Raw genomic sequence first — 20401 nt, forward strand, 5'->3', positions numbered from 1 at the left:
TGCTCCGTGCAGATGTTATTGCTTTGTCTGGAATATTTCACAGTATGGCATTAGACCTTTCTATCTTTGTGGAGACCAAACCAGACCAAGTTACAGGTCACATCTGTGGAGAGGCGACCCCCCACTCACAGTGAACATACCCGTTTTTTGAGGTATTTCTGCGCTATAAAACCACCTGTAATTGAATAAATTTAAGGAAATGTGAGGAACATTTCAGGCAGATAAATGACCAGTATCCATAGAAACAAGAATGTGACCACCAGTCGAAAAGTCACATAGTGCAGCTTTAAGAGGCAGAGTTTTTTTTTGTCCATTTGGTCCCCCTCTTTGTGAATGGTCCTTTGGCAGACGCTCAGAGGCTATTGGAGGGTCAAGTTACCGCAAATGTCATGGAAAGCTGCTCCAAAGACTCTGAACTCAGCTGCTTCGCAACAAGTGGAAATGCTGACAGAAAACTAAAAACATATTTGTAAAATCCAGAGCCAATCTTTACAAGTCATCAGATTTAATCATGACTTAAAATTGTTGCTCCATTCAATTAGGAAAATGGTGTATTCACAGGTTTGGTTTCAGCTTCCTTTTTATAGGTGACATTTTGAGGACTTCACAGTGAAACCGATACGATGTTTTGTTTTAAATCATCAAGCGCTATGGCAACACTTCATTTTTTTTCGTCATTGTGAAACCCATGGATTTGAAAATAAGTCGTTTTTTTAGTTTCTAGTTTGGTCTGCTCCACTGGTCTAATATATTGTTGCTTTTAAGTCTATATGTTAAAGCCTATTTGTTTAGTTTAGGCTTTTTTTTTCTTTTTTTTCTGAAAAGCACTGTGATTGTGAGGCCGAGGAGACAGGTCAGATCTGTGGAGAGGCGCCTCGGGTGTATCACGAGAACACCTGGATTCTCGGTATTTTGAGCGATAAAAACACCTGTAACTGAATAAATCCAAAATAGCTAAGCTGAATACCATACTGTGGAACATTTCAGACAAGACAATCACATCTCCATGGAAACCAGCAGGTGGTGAACCCTCTACCAAAAAAATTACACAGAGCACTTATAAGTTTTGTGTAAAAAATGTGATAAAATAGCTCTTTGCGATTTGCTTAGTGTGAACCATTGCGTTTTTAATTCAGTTTCAATACATCTTGCGGACCTATTTGACATTCCACTAAAAATGTTGTGTAGTAGGGCTTTAAATTGATTACACTTTTACTAGTAGAAATATAAGTCGTGTAAAAAATTTGTTAAAATAGCGCTTTGTGATTTGCTTATTGTGAACCATTGTGTTTTTAATTCAATTTCGATACATCTTGCGGACCTATTTGGCATGCCACCAAAATGTTACATAGTGGGGCTTTAACTTTATTAACATATTTCTACTGGTAAAAGTTTAAGTTGTGTAAAAATGTGTTAAAATAGCGCTTTGTGATTTGCTTAATGTGAACCATTGCGTTTTTAATTTAACTTGGATACATCTTGCGGACCTATTTGGCGTGCCACCAAAAATGTTGCATAGTGGGGCTTTAACTTGATTAATCTTTTACTTGTAGAAATATAAGTTGTGTAAAAATGTGTTAAAATAGCTCTTTGCAATTTACTTAGTGTGAACCATCGCCTTTTTAATTCAATTTCGATACATCTTGCGGACCTATTTGGAGTTCCACCATAAATGTTACACAGTGAAGCTTTTAACTCCATAACAAGTCTTTACATTTCTGAACATTTGGTGCAGTATCTGGCGTCACCTTTCACCCAGTTTCTGCTAGTGCTGAGTTTGAATGGGAAAAACCCACAGAGACTTTAGCTCCTCGCAGTTTGGCAGACCACTCACTGCATGTCATAAACTGTTTTTAATGACAATGCAAGATGCCTGTTCCCCCTCTGCAGACCCACACAGGACCCCCCCCCTCTTTCCTCTCCTCCTTCCTCTCCTCCCTCCTCCCCCCTCCTCTCCTGGGACGCCCTGCTCCGCTCCTTCACACTGCACGGATTTCTCATTTACAAGGATTGAAATAACCTTTAACCATTCGCTGCCAGCAATATTTAAAAGCGACTTTTTTGGTGGAGGTTCCGTCAAATGTTTTTTTTCTCCGTATGGATGTTACCGCTTAGTCTGGATTGTTTTGCAGTTTGATATTCAACTTTTATATCTTCATGGAGACCAAACCAGACCGAGTTACAGGTCAGATCTGTGGAGAGGCAACCCCGCTCAGATGGGGTCAAGCGCTATGGCAACAGTTCATTTTTTTCATCATTGTGAAACCCATAGATTTGAAAATAAGTCGTTTTTTTAGTTTCCAGTTTCTAGGTCTAATATATTGTTGCTTTTAAGTCTATATTTTAAAGCCTATTCATTTAGTTTAGGCTTTGTTTTTTTCTGAAAAGCACTGTGATTGTGAGGCCGAGATACAGGTCAGATCTGTGGAGAGGCGTCTCGAGTGTATCACGAGAACACCCGGACTGACGGTATTTTGAGCGATAAAAACACCTGTAACTGAATAAATCCAAACTAGCCAAGCTGAATACCATACTGTGGAACATTTCAAACAAGACAATCACATCTCCATGGAAACCAGCAGGTGGTGAACCCTCTACCAAAAAAATTACACAGAGCACAAGTTTTACTAGTAGAAATGTGTTAAAATAGCTCTTTGCAATTTTTATTGTGAACATTTACATTTTTTATTCAGTTTAGATAAATCTTGTGGACCTATTTGGCATTCCACCAAAAATGTTGCGTAGTTGGGCTTTAACTTGATTTAACTTTTACTAGTAGAAATAGAAGTTGGTGGAGGTTTTCTGGTGGAGGTTCCGTCAAATGTTTTTTCTCCGTATGGATGTTACCGCTTTGTCTGGATTGTTTCCCAGTTTGATATCCACCTTTTATATCTTCATGGAGACCAAACCAGACCAAGTTAGAGATCAGGTCTGTGGAGAGGCGACCCCGCTCACTGTCTGCCTGTTTTGTTTTTGGTTTTTTTAGGTGTTTTTGAGCTCTAAAACCACCTGTAATTGAATAAATGTAAGGTAGAGCTGGTTAATATCATGCTGTGGAACATTTCAGGCAGAGGAATGACATCTCCATAGAAACAACTCAACCAAAAAGTTACGTTGTGTATCTTTAAAGGCCTGTTTCTTTTATTCCCCATAACTTGCCCCAGTACCAGTACTTGACGTCAAAATAAGTCTGCTGTGTACTGTCTGTATCTGATTAGCGAGCTTTTTATTGTACTATAATCAGGAAGTGTCCATTAGCATGCTAGTTGTTAGCTTTACCCTAACAGCAACATTTTTAATAACAAACTTTTCACACCTTCCTGCATGTGTATTTTTTTGGATTAAAACAACTCATGTAATTATAATTATTTGCACTGATATCGCTGTTGTGTGTTGTGTTGTGTTGTGTATTTTATTTTATTAATTAAATTTTTATTATTATTATATGTGATTGGAAGGAAGGGCATCTGGCATAAAATGACAGAATAGGGAGCTGCTGAATAAATCTAAAGCTAAAAATACCAATTGGTGACTAGTAATTTTTAACTGCTTTGTTGTATCGAATTAAAAGGATGACGGGTTTGGGGGTCTGAATTCCGGATCTGAATGTTTCCGGTCTCCTAGGCGACACAGTGGGGTCTTTTGCATTGACACCGCCCCTGACTCCACCCAGAATTCATTTGCCCCCGCCCCCCATCCCCTCTGCCCCTCCCCCGGGACATTCCTTCTTTTGAACATGTCAGTCTGAAGTGGAAGTGACAGCTTTCCTCAGGGAGGGGACAGAAAAGGCAGAGACCCCCCCAAAACAGGAACTTAACATTTCAAAGACAAGCAAAGGAGAAGGGTCCAGATTCTAACTTATCAAAACTGACAACATTTTTTATATTTTTTGTAGCTCTATACCAAAATAAAATAAAATAAAATACATTCTCAGGAGTATGTTTAATTATTTGGTACAGCCCTGTAATAAACTGTAATTGTCCTTAACAAAGCATTTATACAGATGTAAAGGTCTTTATATTACACAAAATTTTATCTTGTGAGTGTTGAGCCATGTTATAATGTTGTTACCTCATCAAAAACATACCTGGAGTTGTATTTTGTTTCATTCGCACCTTTGAGTAACTCTTCTATATTAGTCTGTCTACATCTCTAAAAACTCAAAATGTTTGGCTCCACCTTGTGATGTCATGTAGAGGTAGTTTTCAGGTGAAGGCTTCATCTTTTGTTCAGTAGAGATTGGCATTTCCAGAGCTGAAATTATCCAAATGATTCTAGTGAAAGGTGTATGAAGTTTTAAAAACACAGTGGAGCACTTCCTGTATTGCCACATGACATCTCAAGGTGGAACACAGTGATTTCTGTTTGAGGGAAAAACTCAGCCTAAATCTCTGTTTCATGTTTTTTTTATTCATGTGCAAACAGATATAGATATGTCATGTACTCACACTTTATTTTACTTTTTATGCAGATAAAACATAACTTACAAAGTTGACTAACAAAAGCAAATCACTCAAGAAACATGAGTAGCGTCATACAATATAATAGAATGGTAATAAGTATACTACTACTATTATTAACATACTACTCCTGCTACTACTACTACTGCTACTAATACTACTGCTGCTACTACTGTTGCTACTACTGTTACTACTGCTACTACTGCTGCTACTACTGCTACTACTACTACTAATACTACATAATAATAATAATAATAATAATACATACATACATACATACATACATACATACATACATACATAAATAAAATATATGGTTGGTTTAGACCCAGGATCTCCAACCTTTTGCGTCAGGTGAGCTGCCTTTACAAAATGAAAATGCAGGAGAGCTACTCATTTTAGCTGTTGCAAGAAATTTATTCGATATAAGAGGCAAGCCTTAGATGTACAGGTAGATGCCTATAAAACATTAAACCATTATCCATTTACAAAGTTTGAGTACAAAATTTGAGTTATTTAGTACAATACGTTCAGTACATAATTCAGAAATCCTTTGGCGAGCTACTTGTATGGGGGTGGAGAGCTACTGCGGGTATCTCCAGAGCTATAGGTTGGAGAGACCCCTGGTTTAGACTGTTTCAAAAAAGTCAATAAATGGTTGCCACTTTCAAAAAATTTGTTTCTTACCTTTCAAGGAACTCAGCCTAAATGTGCAGGGTTTGTGTGTTAAACGTGAGTGAATGAAACAAAACACAACTCCAGGGTTGTTTGCGATGATGAAACAACATTAAAACATAGAAAATGTTGTGCAGTAGTGTACTTATTATAAAGTGTTAGTGTTTTCTTTAAATTGAATTGCTACTTTGTGACCTCAGTTAAAACAAATCAAACCGAACACTCATGTTTTAACACACAACATTTTTATGATATAATCACTATGACAAATGAATAGCACGTGTAGATTGTCGCCATGGTAATTGTGCTGTCGTGAGTCGTTTTGTTTGTCCGAAGGTTTGCTGCTTTAAGTTGAGCCTCTTTGCACTGACCACAATCAACAGCATTTCTCTGTCACATTCCATTCATTTTCCTTCACTCGAGGACTGTCCTTCGCTGACACTTTCAAAAGGAACCCCCCCCCCCGTCTCTCTTTCTCATCCCCCTTACCATCTCTTCTCTCTCTCCTTTTCTCTCTCTCATCTCCCTTACTCCCCTCCTCTCTCTCTCTCTCTGTCTTATCATGCTCTCTCTCGCTGTCTGTTTCTCAACCCCCTTACACCCTCTCCTCTGTCTCCTCTGTAGCACTCTTGTCACGCTCCCGCTCTCCATTTCTTTCTCTCTTCCCTCTTTCTCTATATCTCCCTCCTCTCTCTCAAATGCAGCTTTCACCTCATCAGTTTCTTCAGACTCTCTTCATTGGAGACGCTGAACAATGACCTATTTCATCCCAAGGAATGTCCATCTACCCTTTCCTCTCTCCCTCTCTCCCTCTCTCTCCCTCCTTCCCCTCCTCCCCCTCTGTCCACTCCATCCTGAAACTTTCTTAATCTGGATAAAATGAGAATTCCTTAAAGCCACTAAGAAATGTTTCACCTTACAACCAATTTAACAGTTCTACGTAAGGCCAAAAACTTAAAGATCGTAAGAGCGTGTGGTTCTGAAGAGGAGTTACTGTCTTGTTTAAGTGAAAGCTCTGAGTCAAGGTCACAGTCTCTTTATTTCTCCTCACGAGTCCTTGGGTGTTGCAAGTTTTAACTTAATTCCAGCCTCCCCTGTCTCTTGTGAGTGTAATGCCGTCTGCCCTCGCTCTTGGTGAGGCTGTTTAAAGGTGCATTGTGTAGCTTTTCTAGTGAAGGGTTGGTCAAAAGCTTTTCTCCAAGGAGATTTTATTGTTTGTCTGAAAAGTTTCACAGTATAGTCTTAAACCTTTCTATCTTCATGGAGGCCAAACCAGTTACAGGTCAGGTCTGTGGAGAGGCGACCCACGTTTTTCTAGGTATTTTTGAGCTATTAAATCACCTGTAATTGAATAAATGTCAGGTACAGCTGTTAAATGTCATACTGTGGAACATTCCAGGCAGAGCAATGACATATCTACAGAAACAAAAAGGTGATGGACCTCCTCACGAAAAGTTACACAGTGCACCTTTAAGTATATGATCTAATAACTGCTGCATACCAATTTAGGTAATTTTCCCCAAATTATCAAATTAAAATTTTGTACAGACAAGCTGTGTAGTGTTCATTGTAGACACATTTTTACAGTACACTCTTTGGACTTAAATCTTCAGCCGATTGCTGATATGCTAAAAAGTGCAAATATCGGCCTATATTGGTCTATCTCTAGAACAAATATGAAACTGACTTTTAAAAATAGTTAGTTTTTACCTCTGTTGACTTTTAAAAGCTCCATCCAGAGTATTTTACAGGATCATTGCACTTGCTTTTAACACTTTTATATCTTTTAATTCTGCAAATGTTTCACTGTCTCACGTCTATTCAGTTTCATTTTATGAATATGAGTGTATTCTGTTAGTACTTCTGTTTTATCCTGCCTCTTGGACAGGTCATCACTGCAAATGAGAAGGTGTTACCAATTGACTTACCTGGTATAAAATTTAATAATAATAATAATAATAATAATAATAATAATAATAATAATAATAGTTTATTAGTTTATTAGGCTCAGTAACTACTTAATTAAGGATTGGGGTTATGAGTTAAGATATCAAGTAGGTAATATCTACTGATTCATTCTTGATAAACTCTTGAATGAATGAAAGAATGAATCAAGACTTTATTCATGCTTTATTATGGGCATTCAAAGTGTAGTTATTTCTATTATTATTTGGCCAATTCTTGATAAACTGTTATGAATTAAGTCCGTTCATTCTTTATTAACTCAAACTGTAGTTACTTCAATTATTATTACTGTTGATTTTCACTTATCTTTCTCTTTCTTTTCTCCTCAGAGTTTTTCCGAGAGCTGCTTAAAAACGCCGAGAGCTCTTTACACAACATGTTCGTGCGCACCTACGGGATGATGTACGTCCAGAACGCAGAACTCTTCAAGAAGTTCTTCGAGGACCTGACCCGTTACTACGTGAGCGGAAGCGCCGCCATCAACCTGGAGTCCATGCTGTCGGACTTCTGGGCGGAGCTTCTGGAGCGGATGTTTCGATTGGTCAACGTCCAGTACGAGTTTAATGATGCCTACATGGAGTGTGTGAGCAGGCACACGGATCAGCTGATGCCCTTTGGAGATGTGCCGCGGAAACTTCGGATCCAACTGACCAGGGCTTTTGTGGCAGCCAGAACCTTCACCAAGGGACTGGCCCTCATGCCCGAAGTGGTCAACAAAGTGTCCACAGTGAGTACAAGCTTCTGTCTATATACTATCTATCTATCTAGTGTACTCTCTAGTAAGCTCTGGAGAGGTCTGTGTGTAGTGAGAGGGCAGTGAGTATAAGCTAAGATGTTGGAGGTGTATTGTGCAACTTTTCTGCTCGTCTCCATGGAGATGATACTGGTTTGCCCAGAAGATTTCACATTATAGACTTGAACTTCAGTTAATGCCAGGGATGGGACAAGACACAATTTCAATGAGATGAGATCCAACACAAGCTTGAGAACAAGACAAGCTGAGACTTTTAGACTTGACATTATTTTAGTTTGTTCAGTGTTTTTCTTGTTATATTTGCACTGCTTTTTGGAACGACAGCTTCTCTCCAGCGTTTAACCCACTTGTTTGCCCAAGGAAATGTAAACATGGGGATTTTTTTTTTTTTGTGTCAGTTTTATTTCACAAGATCTTGTGGCACAGAATCTTGCCCCATCCCTAGTGAATGCAAGATAGTACGCTCCGGAGAGACGGCCTGAAAAGTAATGGTGTTTAGGAACAGGGTTATAATTTAGGTTAGGAAATGGATTATGATTATGGTTGGGGAAATAGTTTGGGTTAACTGTAACTAATTTGTCACCTGCTTTCTTTATCTCAACTTACACCATAAAATAAACTGTAAAATATAACAGTTTACATATTACCTTGGCAATCAAATGCAACCACTTCCATTGTTTGGGAAATTCAAATATAGCTCTTTTTACACCTCAAAAGTAACTCGAAAAGCACAATCTTACTGTGAGTGCGCACAGATCTTGCTTATAACTTGGCCTATATCCGTGAAGATAAGACACTTTTAATGCCGTACTGTGGATCATTCAAGGCAAAGCAATGACATCTCCATGGAAACAAGCAGGTGTCAAACCGTCTGCTACAAAAGTTATAGTGCAACCTTAAAAATAATACAATAATGCCATACACTATTGCTCCTCATAGTGTATTATGATGATAAAACACACACTGAAGAGCAAATGGTTCAAAATAAAACTTTAAAGGTGCACTGTGTAACTTGATTGGTAGAGGGTCAGTCGCCTTACTTGTTTACATAAACTTATGAATCTCCATGGAGACTTGCAATCCAAATTACTGGTTAGATTTGTGGCGAGGCGACCCTAATCACTGTAAGAATGGATGTTTTTCAAGATACTTTTTGAGCACTTTAACACCTGTAGTTAAATACATGCAGGACAGATTAATTCAGTACCAGAATCTGGACCATTTAAACCAAAGTATTGACATCAGACACATAGTGAAGTGTCCTATCTACACCAGAAAATTTGCACAGTGCACCTTTTAAGTGCTGAATTCAGAGGTTTTTAAAGTGTTTTTGTATTTGTCTTTTGGAATTTGCATCACGCTCAGTCAAATGTCCCTGTAGGAAAACTTAAGATCTGTCTCTGGATGTCCTCCAAAACAATAGTCCACAAATCCCACTCATTCTCCCATGAACCTCAGCATCCAAACTTTAGTCTTTCCTAGGAATTTGGATGGTTGTCCAAGCAGAGAAAATGGGTCAAAACTACGAGTTTGCCCTGTTCAAACCAATCCAAATCATCATGTTAAAAAAAAAAAGGTGTAGCATCTTGTGTTTTACTTTAAAGGTCCTATAAATTGACTCTTGTGAGCTTTAAGCCATGTTATAATTAGGGCTGGGTATCATTAAGATGTTGCCAATACAATACATATCTCGATACAGTGATCTTACGATTTGATACGATATATTTCAAATCGATTCAATATAGTTCAATAAAGAATAATGTCTAAATCACGTCTGCGACATTAAAAGTCTTTGTTAAACCACAAAGTTCAAATGAAACAAACACATTTTATTCCTCAAAACAGTGAAAATGTGAAATGTGCTGCATACACGAGTTTCCTTCCACTAAACAAACAACTAAACTGTGGTGCTGCAACAAAATAATTTTAAAAAATATACCAAAAAATACTCTTGGTGATATATCGCTACAGCAGCCCACGATATCAATACTGTGTCATCAAATTAAATGATACGATATATTGATATTTTGATATTTTTGCACACCCCTAGTTATAATGCCGTTGCCTCATCAAAAACATAACTGGAGTTGTATTTTGTTTCATTCACATGTTTGCATAATATTTTATTATTATTAATCTTTCTATATCTGAAGAGCTTAAAATGCTCTGTTCCACCTTGTGATGTCATGAAGCTGTAGTTTCAATTAGCAGCTTTCACCTTCAGTAGAGTTTGGCAATTCCAGGGCTGAAATGGTCCAATTGATTCTCGTGAAGGTGTATGGAGTTTAAAAACACAGTGGAGCCTCAAGGTGGAAGAGAGTGTTTTCAGTTTTAGAGAAGAAATCAGCCTAAATATTCATGGTTTGTGAGTTAAACGTGTGTGAATGAAACAAAACACAACTCCAGGTCTGTTTGTGATGAGGAAACAACATAGATCAGAAAATAGAGTAAGATGGCCCCTTTCAAGTTGCACTGTGTAGCTTTTCTGATCAGATAATCTTTTGTCTGTAGAGATGTTATTCCTTTGTCTATAGAATGTTCCACAGTATGGCATTAAGGGTATCTATGTTGCATTAATTCAAGTTATATGTGCTTCTTAGTTGCTTAAAATGTCCTGCTTTTCTTAACGGGTTTCCTCTCCACTGATCTGACCTCTAGCCTGGCACTGGCTTGTCTCCGTGAAGATAGATCAGTTTAATGCCATACTGTGGAACATTCCAGGCAAAGCAATAACATCTTCCATAGTCCACTAAATCCACCATTTGGGAAACATATTTTTCCACTGTGTGATTCATAGATGATTAAATTTGACTGTGGCTAGACTTAAGTATTGCTTCTTCAGCCCTTTTCGCATCTGTCCACAAATATTTTTTCATTTCATTCTCACATTTGTCTTGCCCTCTTCTTCTTAGGTCAGTGCATCTCCGAGCTGTGTGCGTGCTGCCATGAAGATGTTATACTGCCCCTACTGTTCGGGGCAGGTCGCGCTGAAGCCGTGTCAAAACTACTGTCTGAACGTAATGAGGGGCTGTTTGGCCAATCAGGCTGATCTGGACACCGAGTGGAACAACTTCTTAGGTGAGTGGAGGAATGTTCATCAGTTACCATGGCGACACAGTGCACACATTGGCAAACACAGAAAAAGTTTTAAAATAATCTGAAAACGCAAGAAAAAATACAAAATGGATTTAAGGAACACATTTTCAGGAGCCTGTGATCGACACGAGCGTCCGTGGTCCTGTGTAGGTGTTTGGTTTTCAACAAAAAGGTGGCTGGGATGGTCCACCTCACTGAGTCCAACCCTGGTGTGAAAAGACTCGATTAACTGCGCAAATCATCTCACCTGTTATAGTTGCAACCAAGTCAGTTCTTTCTGGTCAGATTGTGTTAAAATGAAGCTCACATTAAAGTCTTATTTGAATAACAGAGCTTCTGACAGAGTAGTGCTTTTAGGGAATGTTGACGATACCAGCAAGGAGTCTGTCAGTGCTGTCATGATACTGAAATTTAAATATGATTTTGATGCTAAAGAATAGACTTTATACTGAATACTGATTCTGACACTAATACCACAATAATAATAAAAAAACACTCATCTAGACAGTAGAATGTGATTTCCAACAGTACGCAATATTGTGTAATCCGTCAGTCGTCCAGGTCGGTTCCACAGTGGTCCGTGGACGTGTACTAGTCTATGTGCTCTTATACTTGTTCTGATACAGCTCAAGATCATGAAAAAAGAGATTATTTTATAATACAGCCCTTTCTCTTTGGTTTCTAAACTGAGCTGTTGTGAATCAAACTGCGCCAGGCTGAGGTCCAGGTCAGAGCTCACAGTTTGGTGTCAGAGGCGCAGTTGCAGGAGTACCATGTGGTTTATGGGTAAAGCGAGGTCTAGACTTGTTTTTCGATTACATTTCAAACTTAAGACTTCAAAATAAAAAAAAAATAAAAAAGGAAGGACCAAATGTATGTTATAGTAAGAGTGCACTTTACAAACTTGTCGCGTTTGTCAAAGACAAAATGTATTTTGTCTGGGGTATAAATTAAAATTTTCACACAGTGCAAAAAAACATACCAATGCCAAATATCAGCTAAATGTTTGATATTGGAACGATACTGATACCTGTAGAAATCTGCCAATATCACAGTTATCGCCATTAACAATAAACCATCAGTGTTGGGGAGTAATAGATTACATGTACCGGAGTTACATAATCAGAGTACAAATTATGAGTAACTGTATTCAGTTACAGTTACTGTTTCAGTGAGTGGTAATTGGATTACAGTTACTTTGTTAAAATAAATGGATTACACAGCGGTATTTTCCTGTTTTCCTGTTTTCACATTTTGGGCTATATCCCCTCCCTCCCCCCTTTTTTTTTTTTCGGTAATTCCACTCATTGCCGGAAACTAAACCAGGTCTAAACTAGATCTAAACCAGGACTAAACCAGGACCAAAACCATTACTAAAACCAGGACTAAACCAGGATTTAACAGGATTAAAACAGGACTAAACCATGCTGCGTGGACGTGTCTCCTCTTCTATCAATAATAATACGGTTAAGTAAAGTTTGGGCTTTTGATTTTTTTTTATCAGACAAAACATCTTATGTTACGATATCCTCATCTTTGCTTCTCTACAGCAAATCAAGTAATCCTAAGTATTCAGATTACGCTACTCACTTTAAGTAATTTAATGGATTCCGTTACAGACTACATTCTGGGGTATGTAATCTGTAATCTGTAGGGGAATACATTTTAAAAGTCACCTTCCCAACACTGTAAACTATATTTAATTAAGATTATGCTTTTTCATACTTTTTGCTTCATATTTTATAGAAATGGAATATGAAACTCCTGTCCCCTTATGTCTAACCCAGTGTTTCTCAGACTTCTATAATAGGATGTGTAGTCATTTTTAGTCCTGATTTGGTCCTACTTTAGACGTAGAATAGTTCTTTTTAGGCCTTGTTTAGACCTGGTGGTACTTGGTGGGAAGGTTTGAGAACCATAGACTAAGGCAAATCTTTAAAATTACATTCACTGATGGCCTCATAACTCATTTGAAAATCATTACAGTTTAATCTCACCATCTGATCACGTTCTACTCCTGAGCAACAAGCTAACACAAAGCGAACTGTAATGCACAAGCCTTTGAACCTATGTGCCCTCCAGCTCCGTCTAATAGATTGAACTAAACATTGCTGCTTATTGTGTGAAAATCTTGTTCAAACACGTCCCCTATTCTCCTGTACGTTGTGAAGGTTAAATGGACCGGGAGGAGCTGGTCTTTGTGCGGTAAATACGACAGACCCATATTGTTTTCATTTCGAGCTATGGAAGAAAAGAAAGTCCTGGTCTTTAATAGACATATTAACTGAATTTAATATGACAGATTCCAGGGGCGTAAATGTGTTTCGAGTTTTCTACACAGTTGAAATGGTCCATCTCTCTCTCCGCTACTGTCTCTGCTCCTCTGGTGTCTGCAGTTTCCTCAAACCTAACTTCAAGGCCTTGGTTTTAACGTTAAATGAAATGTTGTGGCTCCCTCTGGTGGTGGTTTTGTATTACGACAGTAGTTGAACTGGATTGATAATGAAGAATTACTTGAAAAATAACACAAGTCAAAGCAGAAAATGCACAGATCGATGGAGACAGAACAAAAAGACAAAATGTAGAAAATTTTAATATTAAGATTGGGATAAAATCGCAAGTGATTAAAAACTTCCATCAGATTGTGCAAAAATTAGAAAAATTGTCTACGTATTTACATTTGTTAAGGGCTGGTGAGTTATAGTTTTACAATAAAAGCAAAATTTGTTGTGCAAAATATATAAAAATGTGAATAAAAGTAGATTAATTAAAAAGTTAAAATCTCGTGTCATGGACTCAAAGTTGTCTCGTCTTGTGATAATTGTCTTGCCCCACCCCTAACATAATGGAGATGTTTTTGTGCACTTTAAATACAAATAAAAAGCATGATCTGATTTTTTTTCATGCAGCATCAGTAATATTTTTTCTGTGATTGTATTTCACAGACGCCATGTTGAGTCTGGCCGATCGTCTGGAGGGTCCCTTTAACTTCGAGTCCGTCATGGATCCCATCGACGTGAAGCTCTCTGACGCCATCATGAATATGCAGGAGAACAGCATGCAGGTCTCACAGAAGGTTTGTGTCTCTTTATGCATTCATTAAACTTAATACCTTCAAATCGAACCGTCAACTTTCTGATCAGTGGGCAAACACTCTACCAACTCACTTCCTCTTGCCTGTAAAGTCTCTAATGTAGTCTCTTTCTTGTTTATGTCTCCTCCCTCAGGTGTTCCAGGGTTGTGGTCAGCCCAAACCGAGCATGGCCTTCAGAACCAAGCGCTCGATCAAAGAGACTGCGTTCACCGGCCGCTTCAGACCGTACAGTCCAGACGCCAGGCCCACCACCGCAGCAGGCACCAGCTTAGACAGACTGGTAAGAACCACCTGTGTGAATCTGTTTAAATATTTACTATTTTATTAAAAGGGCCCCTAGTACACTGTTTTTTGATCTATGTTATAATGTTGTTTCTTCATCAGAAACAGACCTGGAGTTGTGTTTTGTTTCATTCACACATGTTTAACACACAAATCCTGCATATTCAAGCTGACTTCTTCTCTCAAACTGAAAACACTTGTGATGTAATGCGGTAATACGGGGAGTGCTCTGGAATTATTGTAGCTGTGAACTTAAACCGCTCCTCTATCATGTCATAAGATGAAAAACAGCTTCATGAGCTTTTAAAGATGTAGACAGATTAATAATAAAGGATTACTCAGACATGTGAATGAAACAAAACACAACTCCAGGTCTGTTTTTGAGGAGGTAATTATAACATGGCTTAAAGTTCGTTACGATTTTGTGTAATATAAGACCTGTAATGTTATGTTTTAGCAATTGCCTGACTCCATAGAAGATTATTTGCTTATTCATTTTCATGTCAACCAAGAATGCATTTTTCTTCTTGTATCACTTCTATATAAACCTTTTGTGTCCCTTTTTTCTTCTGTTTTTCTTTTTAGACGAATGACGTGAAGAAGAGGCTGAAACACGCTAAGAAGTTCTGGTCGACGCTGCCGGAGACGGTGTGCGCAGGAGAGAGGATCGCCCCGGAGACGAGTGCTGGAACGGCACCGCCAAAAGCAGGTAAGGCAAAAAAATAATATTATAAGTTAAATAAATACATTTCTAAAACAAAATGATAGCTAGTCTGAGACTGATGGACTTCCAATTAAACCGGGACTCCGTTTCATCAACATTCACAAAACAATTTTATGACCATGTAAGAACTAAACCAGTCTGGTCTCATGCTATATTTTCATTGAGTTAAATGGGGTCTATTCTAGAGCTTAACCAGGTGTGAACTCGAATAAGACCCATGTCCAATCAATGACTAAACCTGGTCTAAACTAGGACTAGAGCAGGGACTAGAGCAGGGACTAGAGCAGGGACAATGGGGCTTAATCTAGACTAATGCAGGCGTTAAGTACGTTTTGTTTTTTTTTACTTTATAAATATATGATTACCAAAATGCCTGTGTGCATCTTGTATTTTACCTCAGAAAAACATAATACAGGGTAATCATTGCATACGTTTTAACCCTTACTGTGTTGCTTGACAGGTATGAGTCCGTCGTCATCGGCAACGGCCTGGCCAATCAGGTGTCGAACCCAGATGTGGACGTGGACATCACGAAGCCGGACATTGTGATCCGGAGTCAGATCGCGGTGTTAAAGGAGATGACCAGCTGGCTCAAAGCAGCACACAACGGCAATGACATCTCCATTGATACAGGTGAGGTTTTTAAGCTTCATAACCGAGAGACTTGGACTACGTTCAGACTGCAGCCTGAAGTGACCCAAATCTGAGTTTTTGGCCCCTATGTGACCTGTATCTGATCTTTTAATGACAGTCTGAACGACACAGATCAGATTTTTTTCAAATGTGACCCAGGCCACTTCGATATGTGGTCCTGAAACCGATACATATCCAATCTTTTGACATGTGACTTCAGTGTGAACGACCAAAGCGCATTCATCAGACCTACACGTTATCAACAAGCCACAAACGTCACTATTCTGCACTGAAGTAGGTGAAAATTGTTAATGAACTCCGTGTCACTGAAGTGAAGCACATCACCACTCACCACTCTTGGCTACGTTTCCACATCCACACGTTCCTTTCAATGGACGTTGCTGCCACTGCCCCACAAAACACCACGGCCAAAAACCTCGTCCTTCTCCTTCTCAATCTCCTCCTCAAGTAAGTTGTTCATGTTCTGGCTCCGGTACGAGAGGAACTTTAAAATCTCCAGGTGCTCAATGCTCGTGTCCATGTTTGGACAACTTCCGTAAACACAGAGCACGCTCGCTGGATGACGTCATCGTGTCTCCAGTGCACATGCGGGACACTTTCGGGCAGTTTAATGTTCACACTGGAGATCACATACAAGTCATATTTAATTGGAAATGTGAACGACCTCGCAAAAACATCGGATTTCACTAAAAAATCGGAATTGAGCATTAAGCCCTGCAGTCTGAACGTAGCCATTGTAGACTTTATATTTAGATCAAGTAAAAACATTTATTAGCCACGTTACTGATAAAGTAATAATCTGGGTAATACAGTTCAACTGTCAGCGAAAAATAATTGTCATTATATACCAGAATGTAACGGTAGCATTCAGGTCTTGGGTTAGAGTTACACATTTCCAGAGCCTGCGTCATGATTATGCAATTTGTTTTTTAAATAATAGTCTTTTGTTTTTTAAATAATAGTCTTTTGTTTTTTAAATAATAGTCTTTTGTTTTTTAAATAATAGCCTTATGGATATAGCCTTAGTGAAAACTGACTTTATAAAGTCTTGAAATTGCAGTTTGTGTGTATTGTGATTTTGCTTGAGTTAACAGGGCACACTTGTTTACCTTTAGTGACAATAAAGTCCCTTAAAGGTGCCCTATGTAACTTTTGAAATGTTGTACAGTATGACATTTAATTTAATTGCATAATGCCATAATGTGGAACATCCCAGGCAAAGCAATAACATCACCATCACCTCCACCAGAAGAGTCACACAGTGCACCGTTAACCTTAAATTTTAGAGTAGACTGAAACATTAACTGCTAAACTAATACTCGAATCACATACTTTAAAAAAAAAACAAAAAAAAAACTACAGGGTTAGCAGTTTTTTTTTTAATGAAAACGTTATATTTTGTGGTTTGCAAAGGACATACCATACATAAATAATAAAACCAACACCGTTATTGTTATTTTTTGTTATTAGAAGCATTTACAATCCCAATAAAACTTGATTTACCACTACATTATGAAGACTGCTACTCATCTATTTCAGTGTTTTTTAGCCATTTAAAGGCTCTATAGTACATAAACGGATTCTTGTGAGCTTTAAGTCATGTTATAATCTTGTTACACCCTCAGAAGAAAACTAAATGAAAAGGTGTGCCCATACTTTTAACTGGTAATCTGCGCTAACTGTAACTGCATTTTTCACTCATTAAATACCTTTATGCAGTGACTTTCTTTCATATGTAATTTTTCTAACATTCGCCCCGTTGTTGTTTTGTTCAGACGAAGAAGCGAGCGGAGGAGAGGAGAGCGGCAGCGGCTGTGACCCCCCCTCCTGCACCAGCGACCAGGACATCTACTTCAGCACTCCCCCCGCCCCCCGCCTGGACCCTGTGGTCAAATCCCCTTCTGGGTCTGCAGTCTCCAGAAGGGCCAGTCTGCTTTTGGCTCTCTCTGCTCTACTCCTGGCTCTGCTCATCCCCCACTGGAGATAAAGACTACATGCACGAACCCAGGAACGGAAAAAAAACAAAAAGATAAAACTGTCAGAGAGAGACTTTAAAGACTGCTATCAAGACTTTGCATAGGGGGCGCTGTTCCTAATTCACTTTTAATTATTGTTTGCTTCAATGGACTCAAGTGAAGCTAACGTCCCCCCTCCCATTTTTGTTCTCTACGTCTTTGCTGGACCTGTCTACATCAAAAACAGACTCTTGAATTGTCTTACTCGGGCAGTTATCTCTTGTGCCTTCTTCACTAATTATTACCAAACGAGCAAAGTTGCGAGAGCTAGTGGTCCGCAACGCCTTTTACTATTTTCTAACAATGTAGCATAGACGGAGACACAATTCAAAACAAATCATCCTTTTTGCCTTTTTTGAATGTGCAAAGTTATATTTTCAACAATGTATATACACATGCAAGTTTTTATGAAGCTTATAGGGACCATCTTGTGTGAAATATAGCAAATTTGCATTACCGGTATTGCGTTTAACCTAAGGATTTAGCTTAGGTTAAGTTACATGCATATTTGTATAACACTCGTTTTTCATTTTAAAATAGCAGTCAAAATCTGGCTTCTGCAGTACAGTAGTAAGTTATACCTCGTGCTCAATATCAATGCAATCTAGTGATATAAGAGTCAGGTACTTAAAAATAATAAGGCGAGAGATGGTTTAATCCTGTTAAATGGGCAAAAGATGATGTTTGACTCCCCCTTGTGGTGACTACATGCTATGCACAGTCTTACAGGGGCGGCGTGTGTATGTTTAAATGTTGAAAAAATGTGGAACAAAAGACTGTGTGGATAAAAAGAAAAAAAAGATTATTTTAATACAGGGTTTTATATTATGGAGTTGTAATTTTTAGCTGGTTTGAAGATATATATTAGGTACTACAGTGATTTTTACTGCTAGTTTTAGGTGGTGGAAAGTCAGGCAAGGAGAAATGGGGGCACTTTGTCTTATTGTGCACAGTATTTTGGGCTAAAACTATTCATTTTCTGGTTTTAATTTTATTTCTCTGATTTTCTATAGCCCGTTCACCCCCATCCGCTGTTATACGTGTACCACCAAAATGGCCGGCGTCTGCATCATTCAAAAACATCGGATCATTATTCTTGTTTTGTTGTGATTTCTCACTGTTTTTGCTGTTGTAACTTCTGTCACCACTCAAACAAATGCAATGCCTGATTTCTTTTTATTTTTTACCTAAAATTTTCACATGAATGAGTGTAAGATATGAGTGTTGATTTTACAAAGGCCCTGGTGGTTTATTGTTGAGAAGCAGATGAGCACAACACAATAGTTTATCTTTATTTAAAAATCTGGATTTTTTAAAAACATGACTTTACTTGTTATGCTGCCTATAATGGGGTTTCCAAAACACATGTAAATCATTTACATTATCCAAGTATACTTTTTAATATACAAAGCAACACTATTCAGCTTCTTTCTAAAAATTTGAACTTTTTTTTTACAAAAAGTCTCTGAAACTGTACCTAATAATGTTGACATATTATATTTTTTGTCTAATATCAACTTGACAATAATTAATTTATACAAACGTTGCTTGGTGTTGCTTAAAATTTCTTACCATGTATTTAATTCACAAAAAAATCAGATCGGAAGAATTCTTAATATGCATTTTGTAATAACGTTCACGTACTTGTCACTTGTCCCTCCTAAAATGTCAATGCAAGAAAGAAAGATGGATTTTTTGGGGGTTTTATTTGAAGGTGACAAGATGATCGTACAGGTATTTTTATCGAAGGTGTTGAATTGAAATGGGAATATTGTACAAAACATCTATGCAACCTGTCAAAAAATACTAAAGCCTTAATTTAAATGAGCTGTGCCTTAAAGTGGCTAGATTTGGTAATGATTTTCTCCCAACTGAGTGCCAATAACATTTCAAAAGGGCTCGTGCATGTGTTCATTGAGTGGACAAATGGTGTTGATTGAAACCCTGTGTTTTGGGTGAAGATGGAGTGCGTCTGAGCTAGCGGGGCACGGCTACAGTAGCATTTGTGACCAGCAGGAGATGGCCCGGTCCAAAAATGCAGAAGATTTGGTTCAACTTTGAGTCCTGGGACTTTAAAGTTAGGTTGGACAAAAAGCCAGTGCCCCCTTCAGGACCGGAGTGGACTCTTTATTGAGGACTGACTGAAAAAAAAGAAGAAAGTGTAAATACAGAGCAGGCGTTTTAGAAGTCTCTAAAAGAGGCCGTAACCTTCACCAGATTTTTACTGTCAGAGTATCTCCTAAATGTTACGGAAAACCAGAGATAGATGTTACATTGTAAAAGAAAATGTATATTAAACAACATTTCTTAGTCTTGTTGAAATAAAGACTGCCATATTTAAACAAATGTTTGTTTTTTTATTTTTGTAAGTCTACACTGGTACGTTTACTTTAGATGTAAAGACAAGGAACAGCAGCAACAACAATTCTGAAACAAGAAAATATTTTTTTCTCTCATTGGGACTGATCTTTAAATGACAATGAAGTAAATGAAATAAGTAAAGAGAAATGTCTAGATTGAATATGAGTGAAACCTAGAAGTAGCTGTGGCATGAACACAGAGTATTCAAACATAAATGTGATAAAACATGTGCAGTCATCCTGATAAAGATTTAAAGGGCCCAGATTACACTATTTTCTGATCTGACAAACAGCCCTGGAGTTATGTATATCATACAAATCT

General features: G+C 38.1%; 1 protein-coding gene across 1 annotated transcript in view; it reads left to right on the forward strand.

Annotated features, from left to right (window-relative positions):
* gpc4 (glypican 4) overlaps positions 1-20065 on the forward strand; it is an 88057-nt gene extending 67992 nt beyond the window's left edge. Inside the window, 8 exon segments of the mRNA XM_020917855.2 lie at positions 7430-7827; positions 10767-10932; positions 13896-14026; positions 14178-14324; positions 14912-15002; positions 15005-15035; positions 15511-15683; positions 17480-20065. Of these exon segments, the coding sequence (XP_020773514.2) occupies positions 7430-7827; positions 10767-10932; positions 13896-14026; positions 14178-14324; positions 14912-15002; positions 15005-15035; positions 15511-15683; positions 17480-17691 (1349 nt within the window). The 3' untranslated portion in view covers positions 17692-20065.
* Positions 20066-20401: the final 336 nt, after the last annotated feature.

Source organism: Boleophthalmus pectinirostris, unplaced genomic scaffold (assembly GCF_026225935.1).
Source record: "Boleophthalmus pectinirostris isolate CB_2022bp ecotype Guang Dong unplaced genomic scaffold, ASM2622593v1 HiC_scaffold_23, whole genome shotgun sequence".
Classification (NCBI taxonomy): domain Eukaryota; kingdom Metazoa; phylum Chordata; class Actinopteri; order Gobiiformes; family Gobiidae; genus Boleophthalmus; species Boleophthalmus pectinirostris.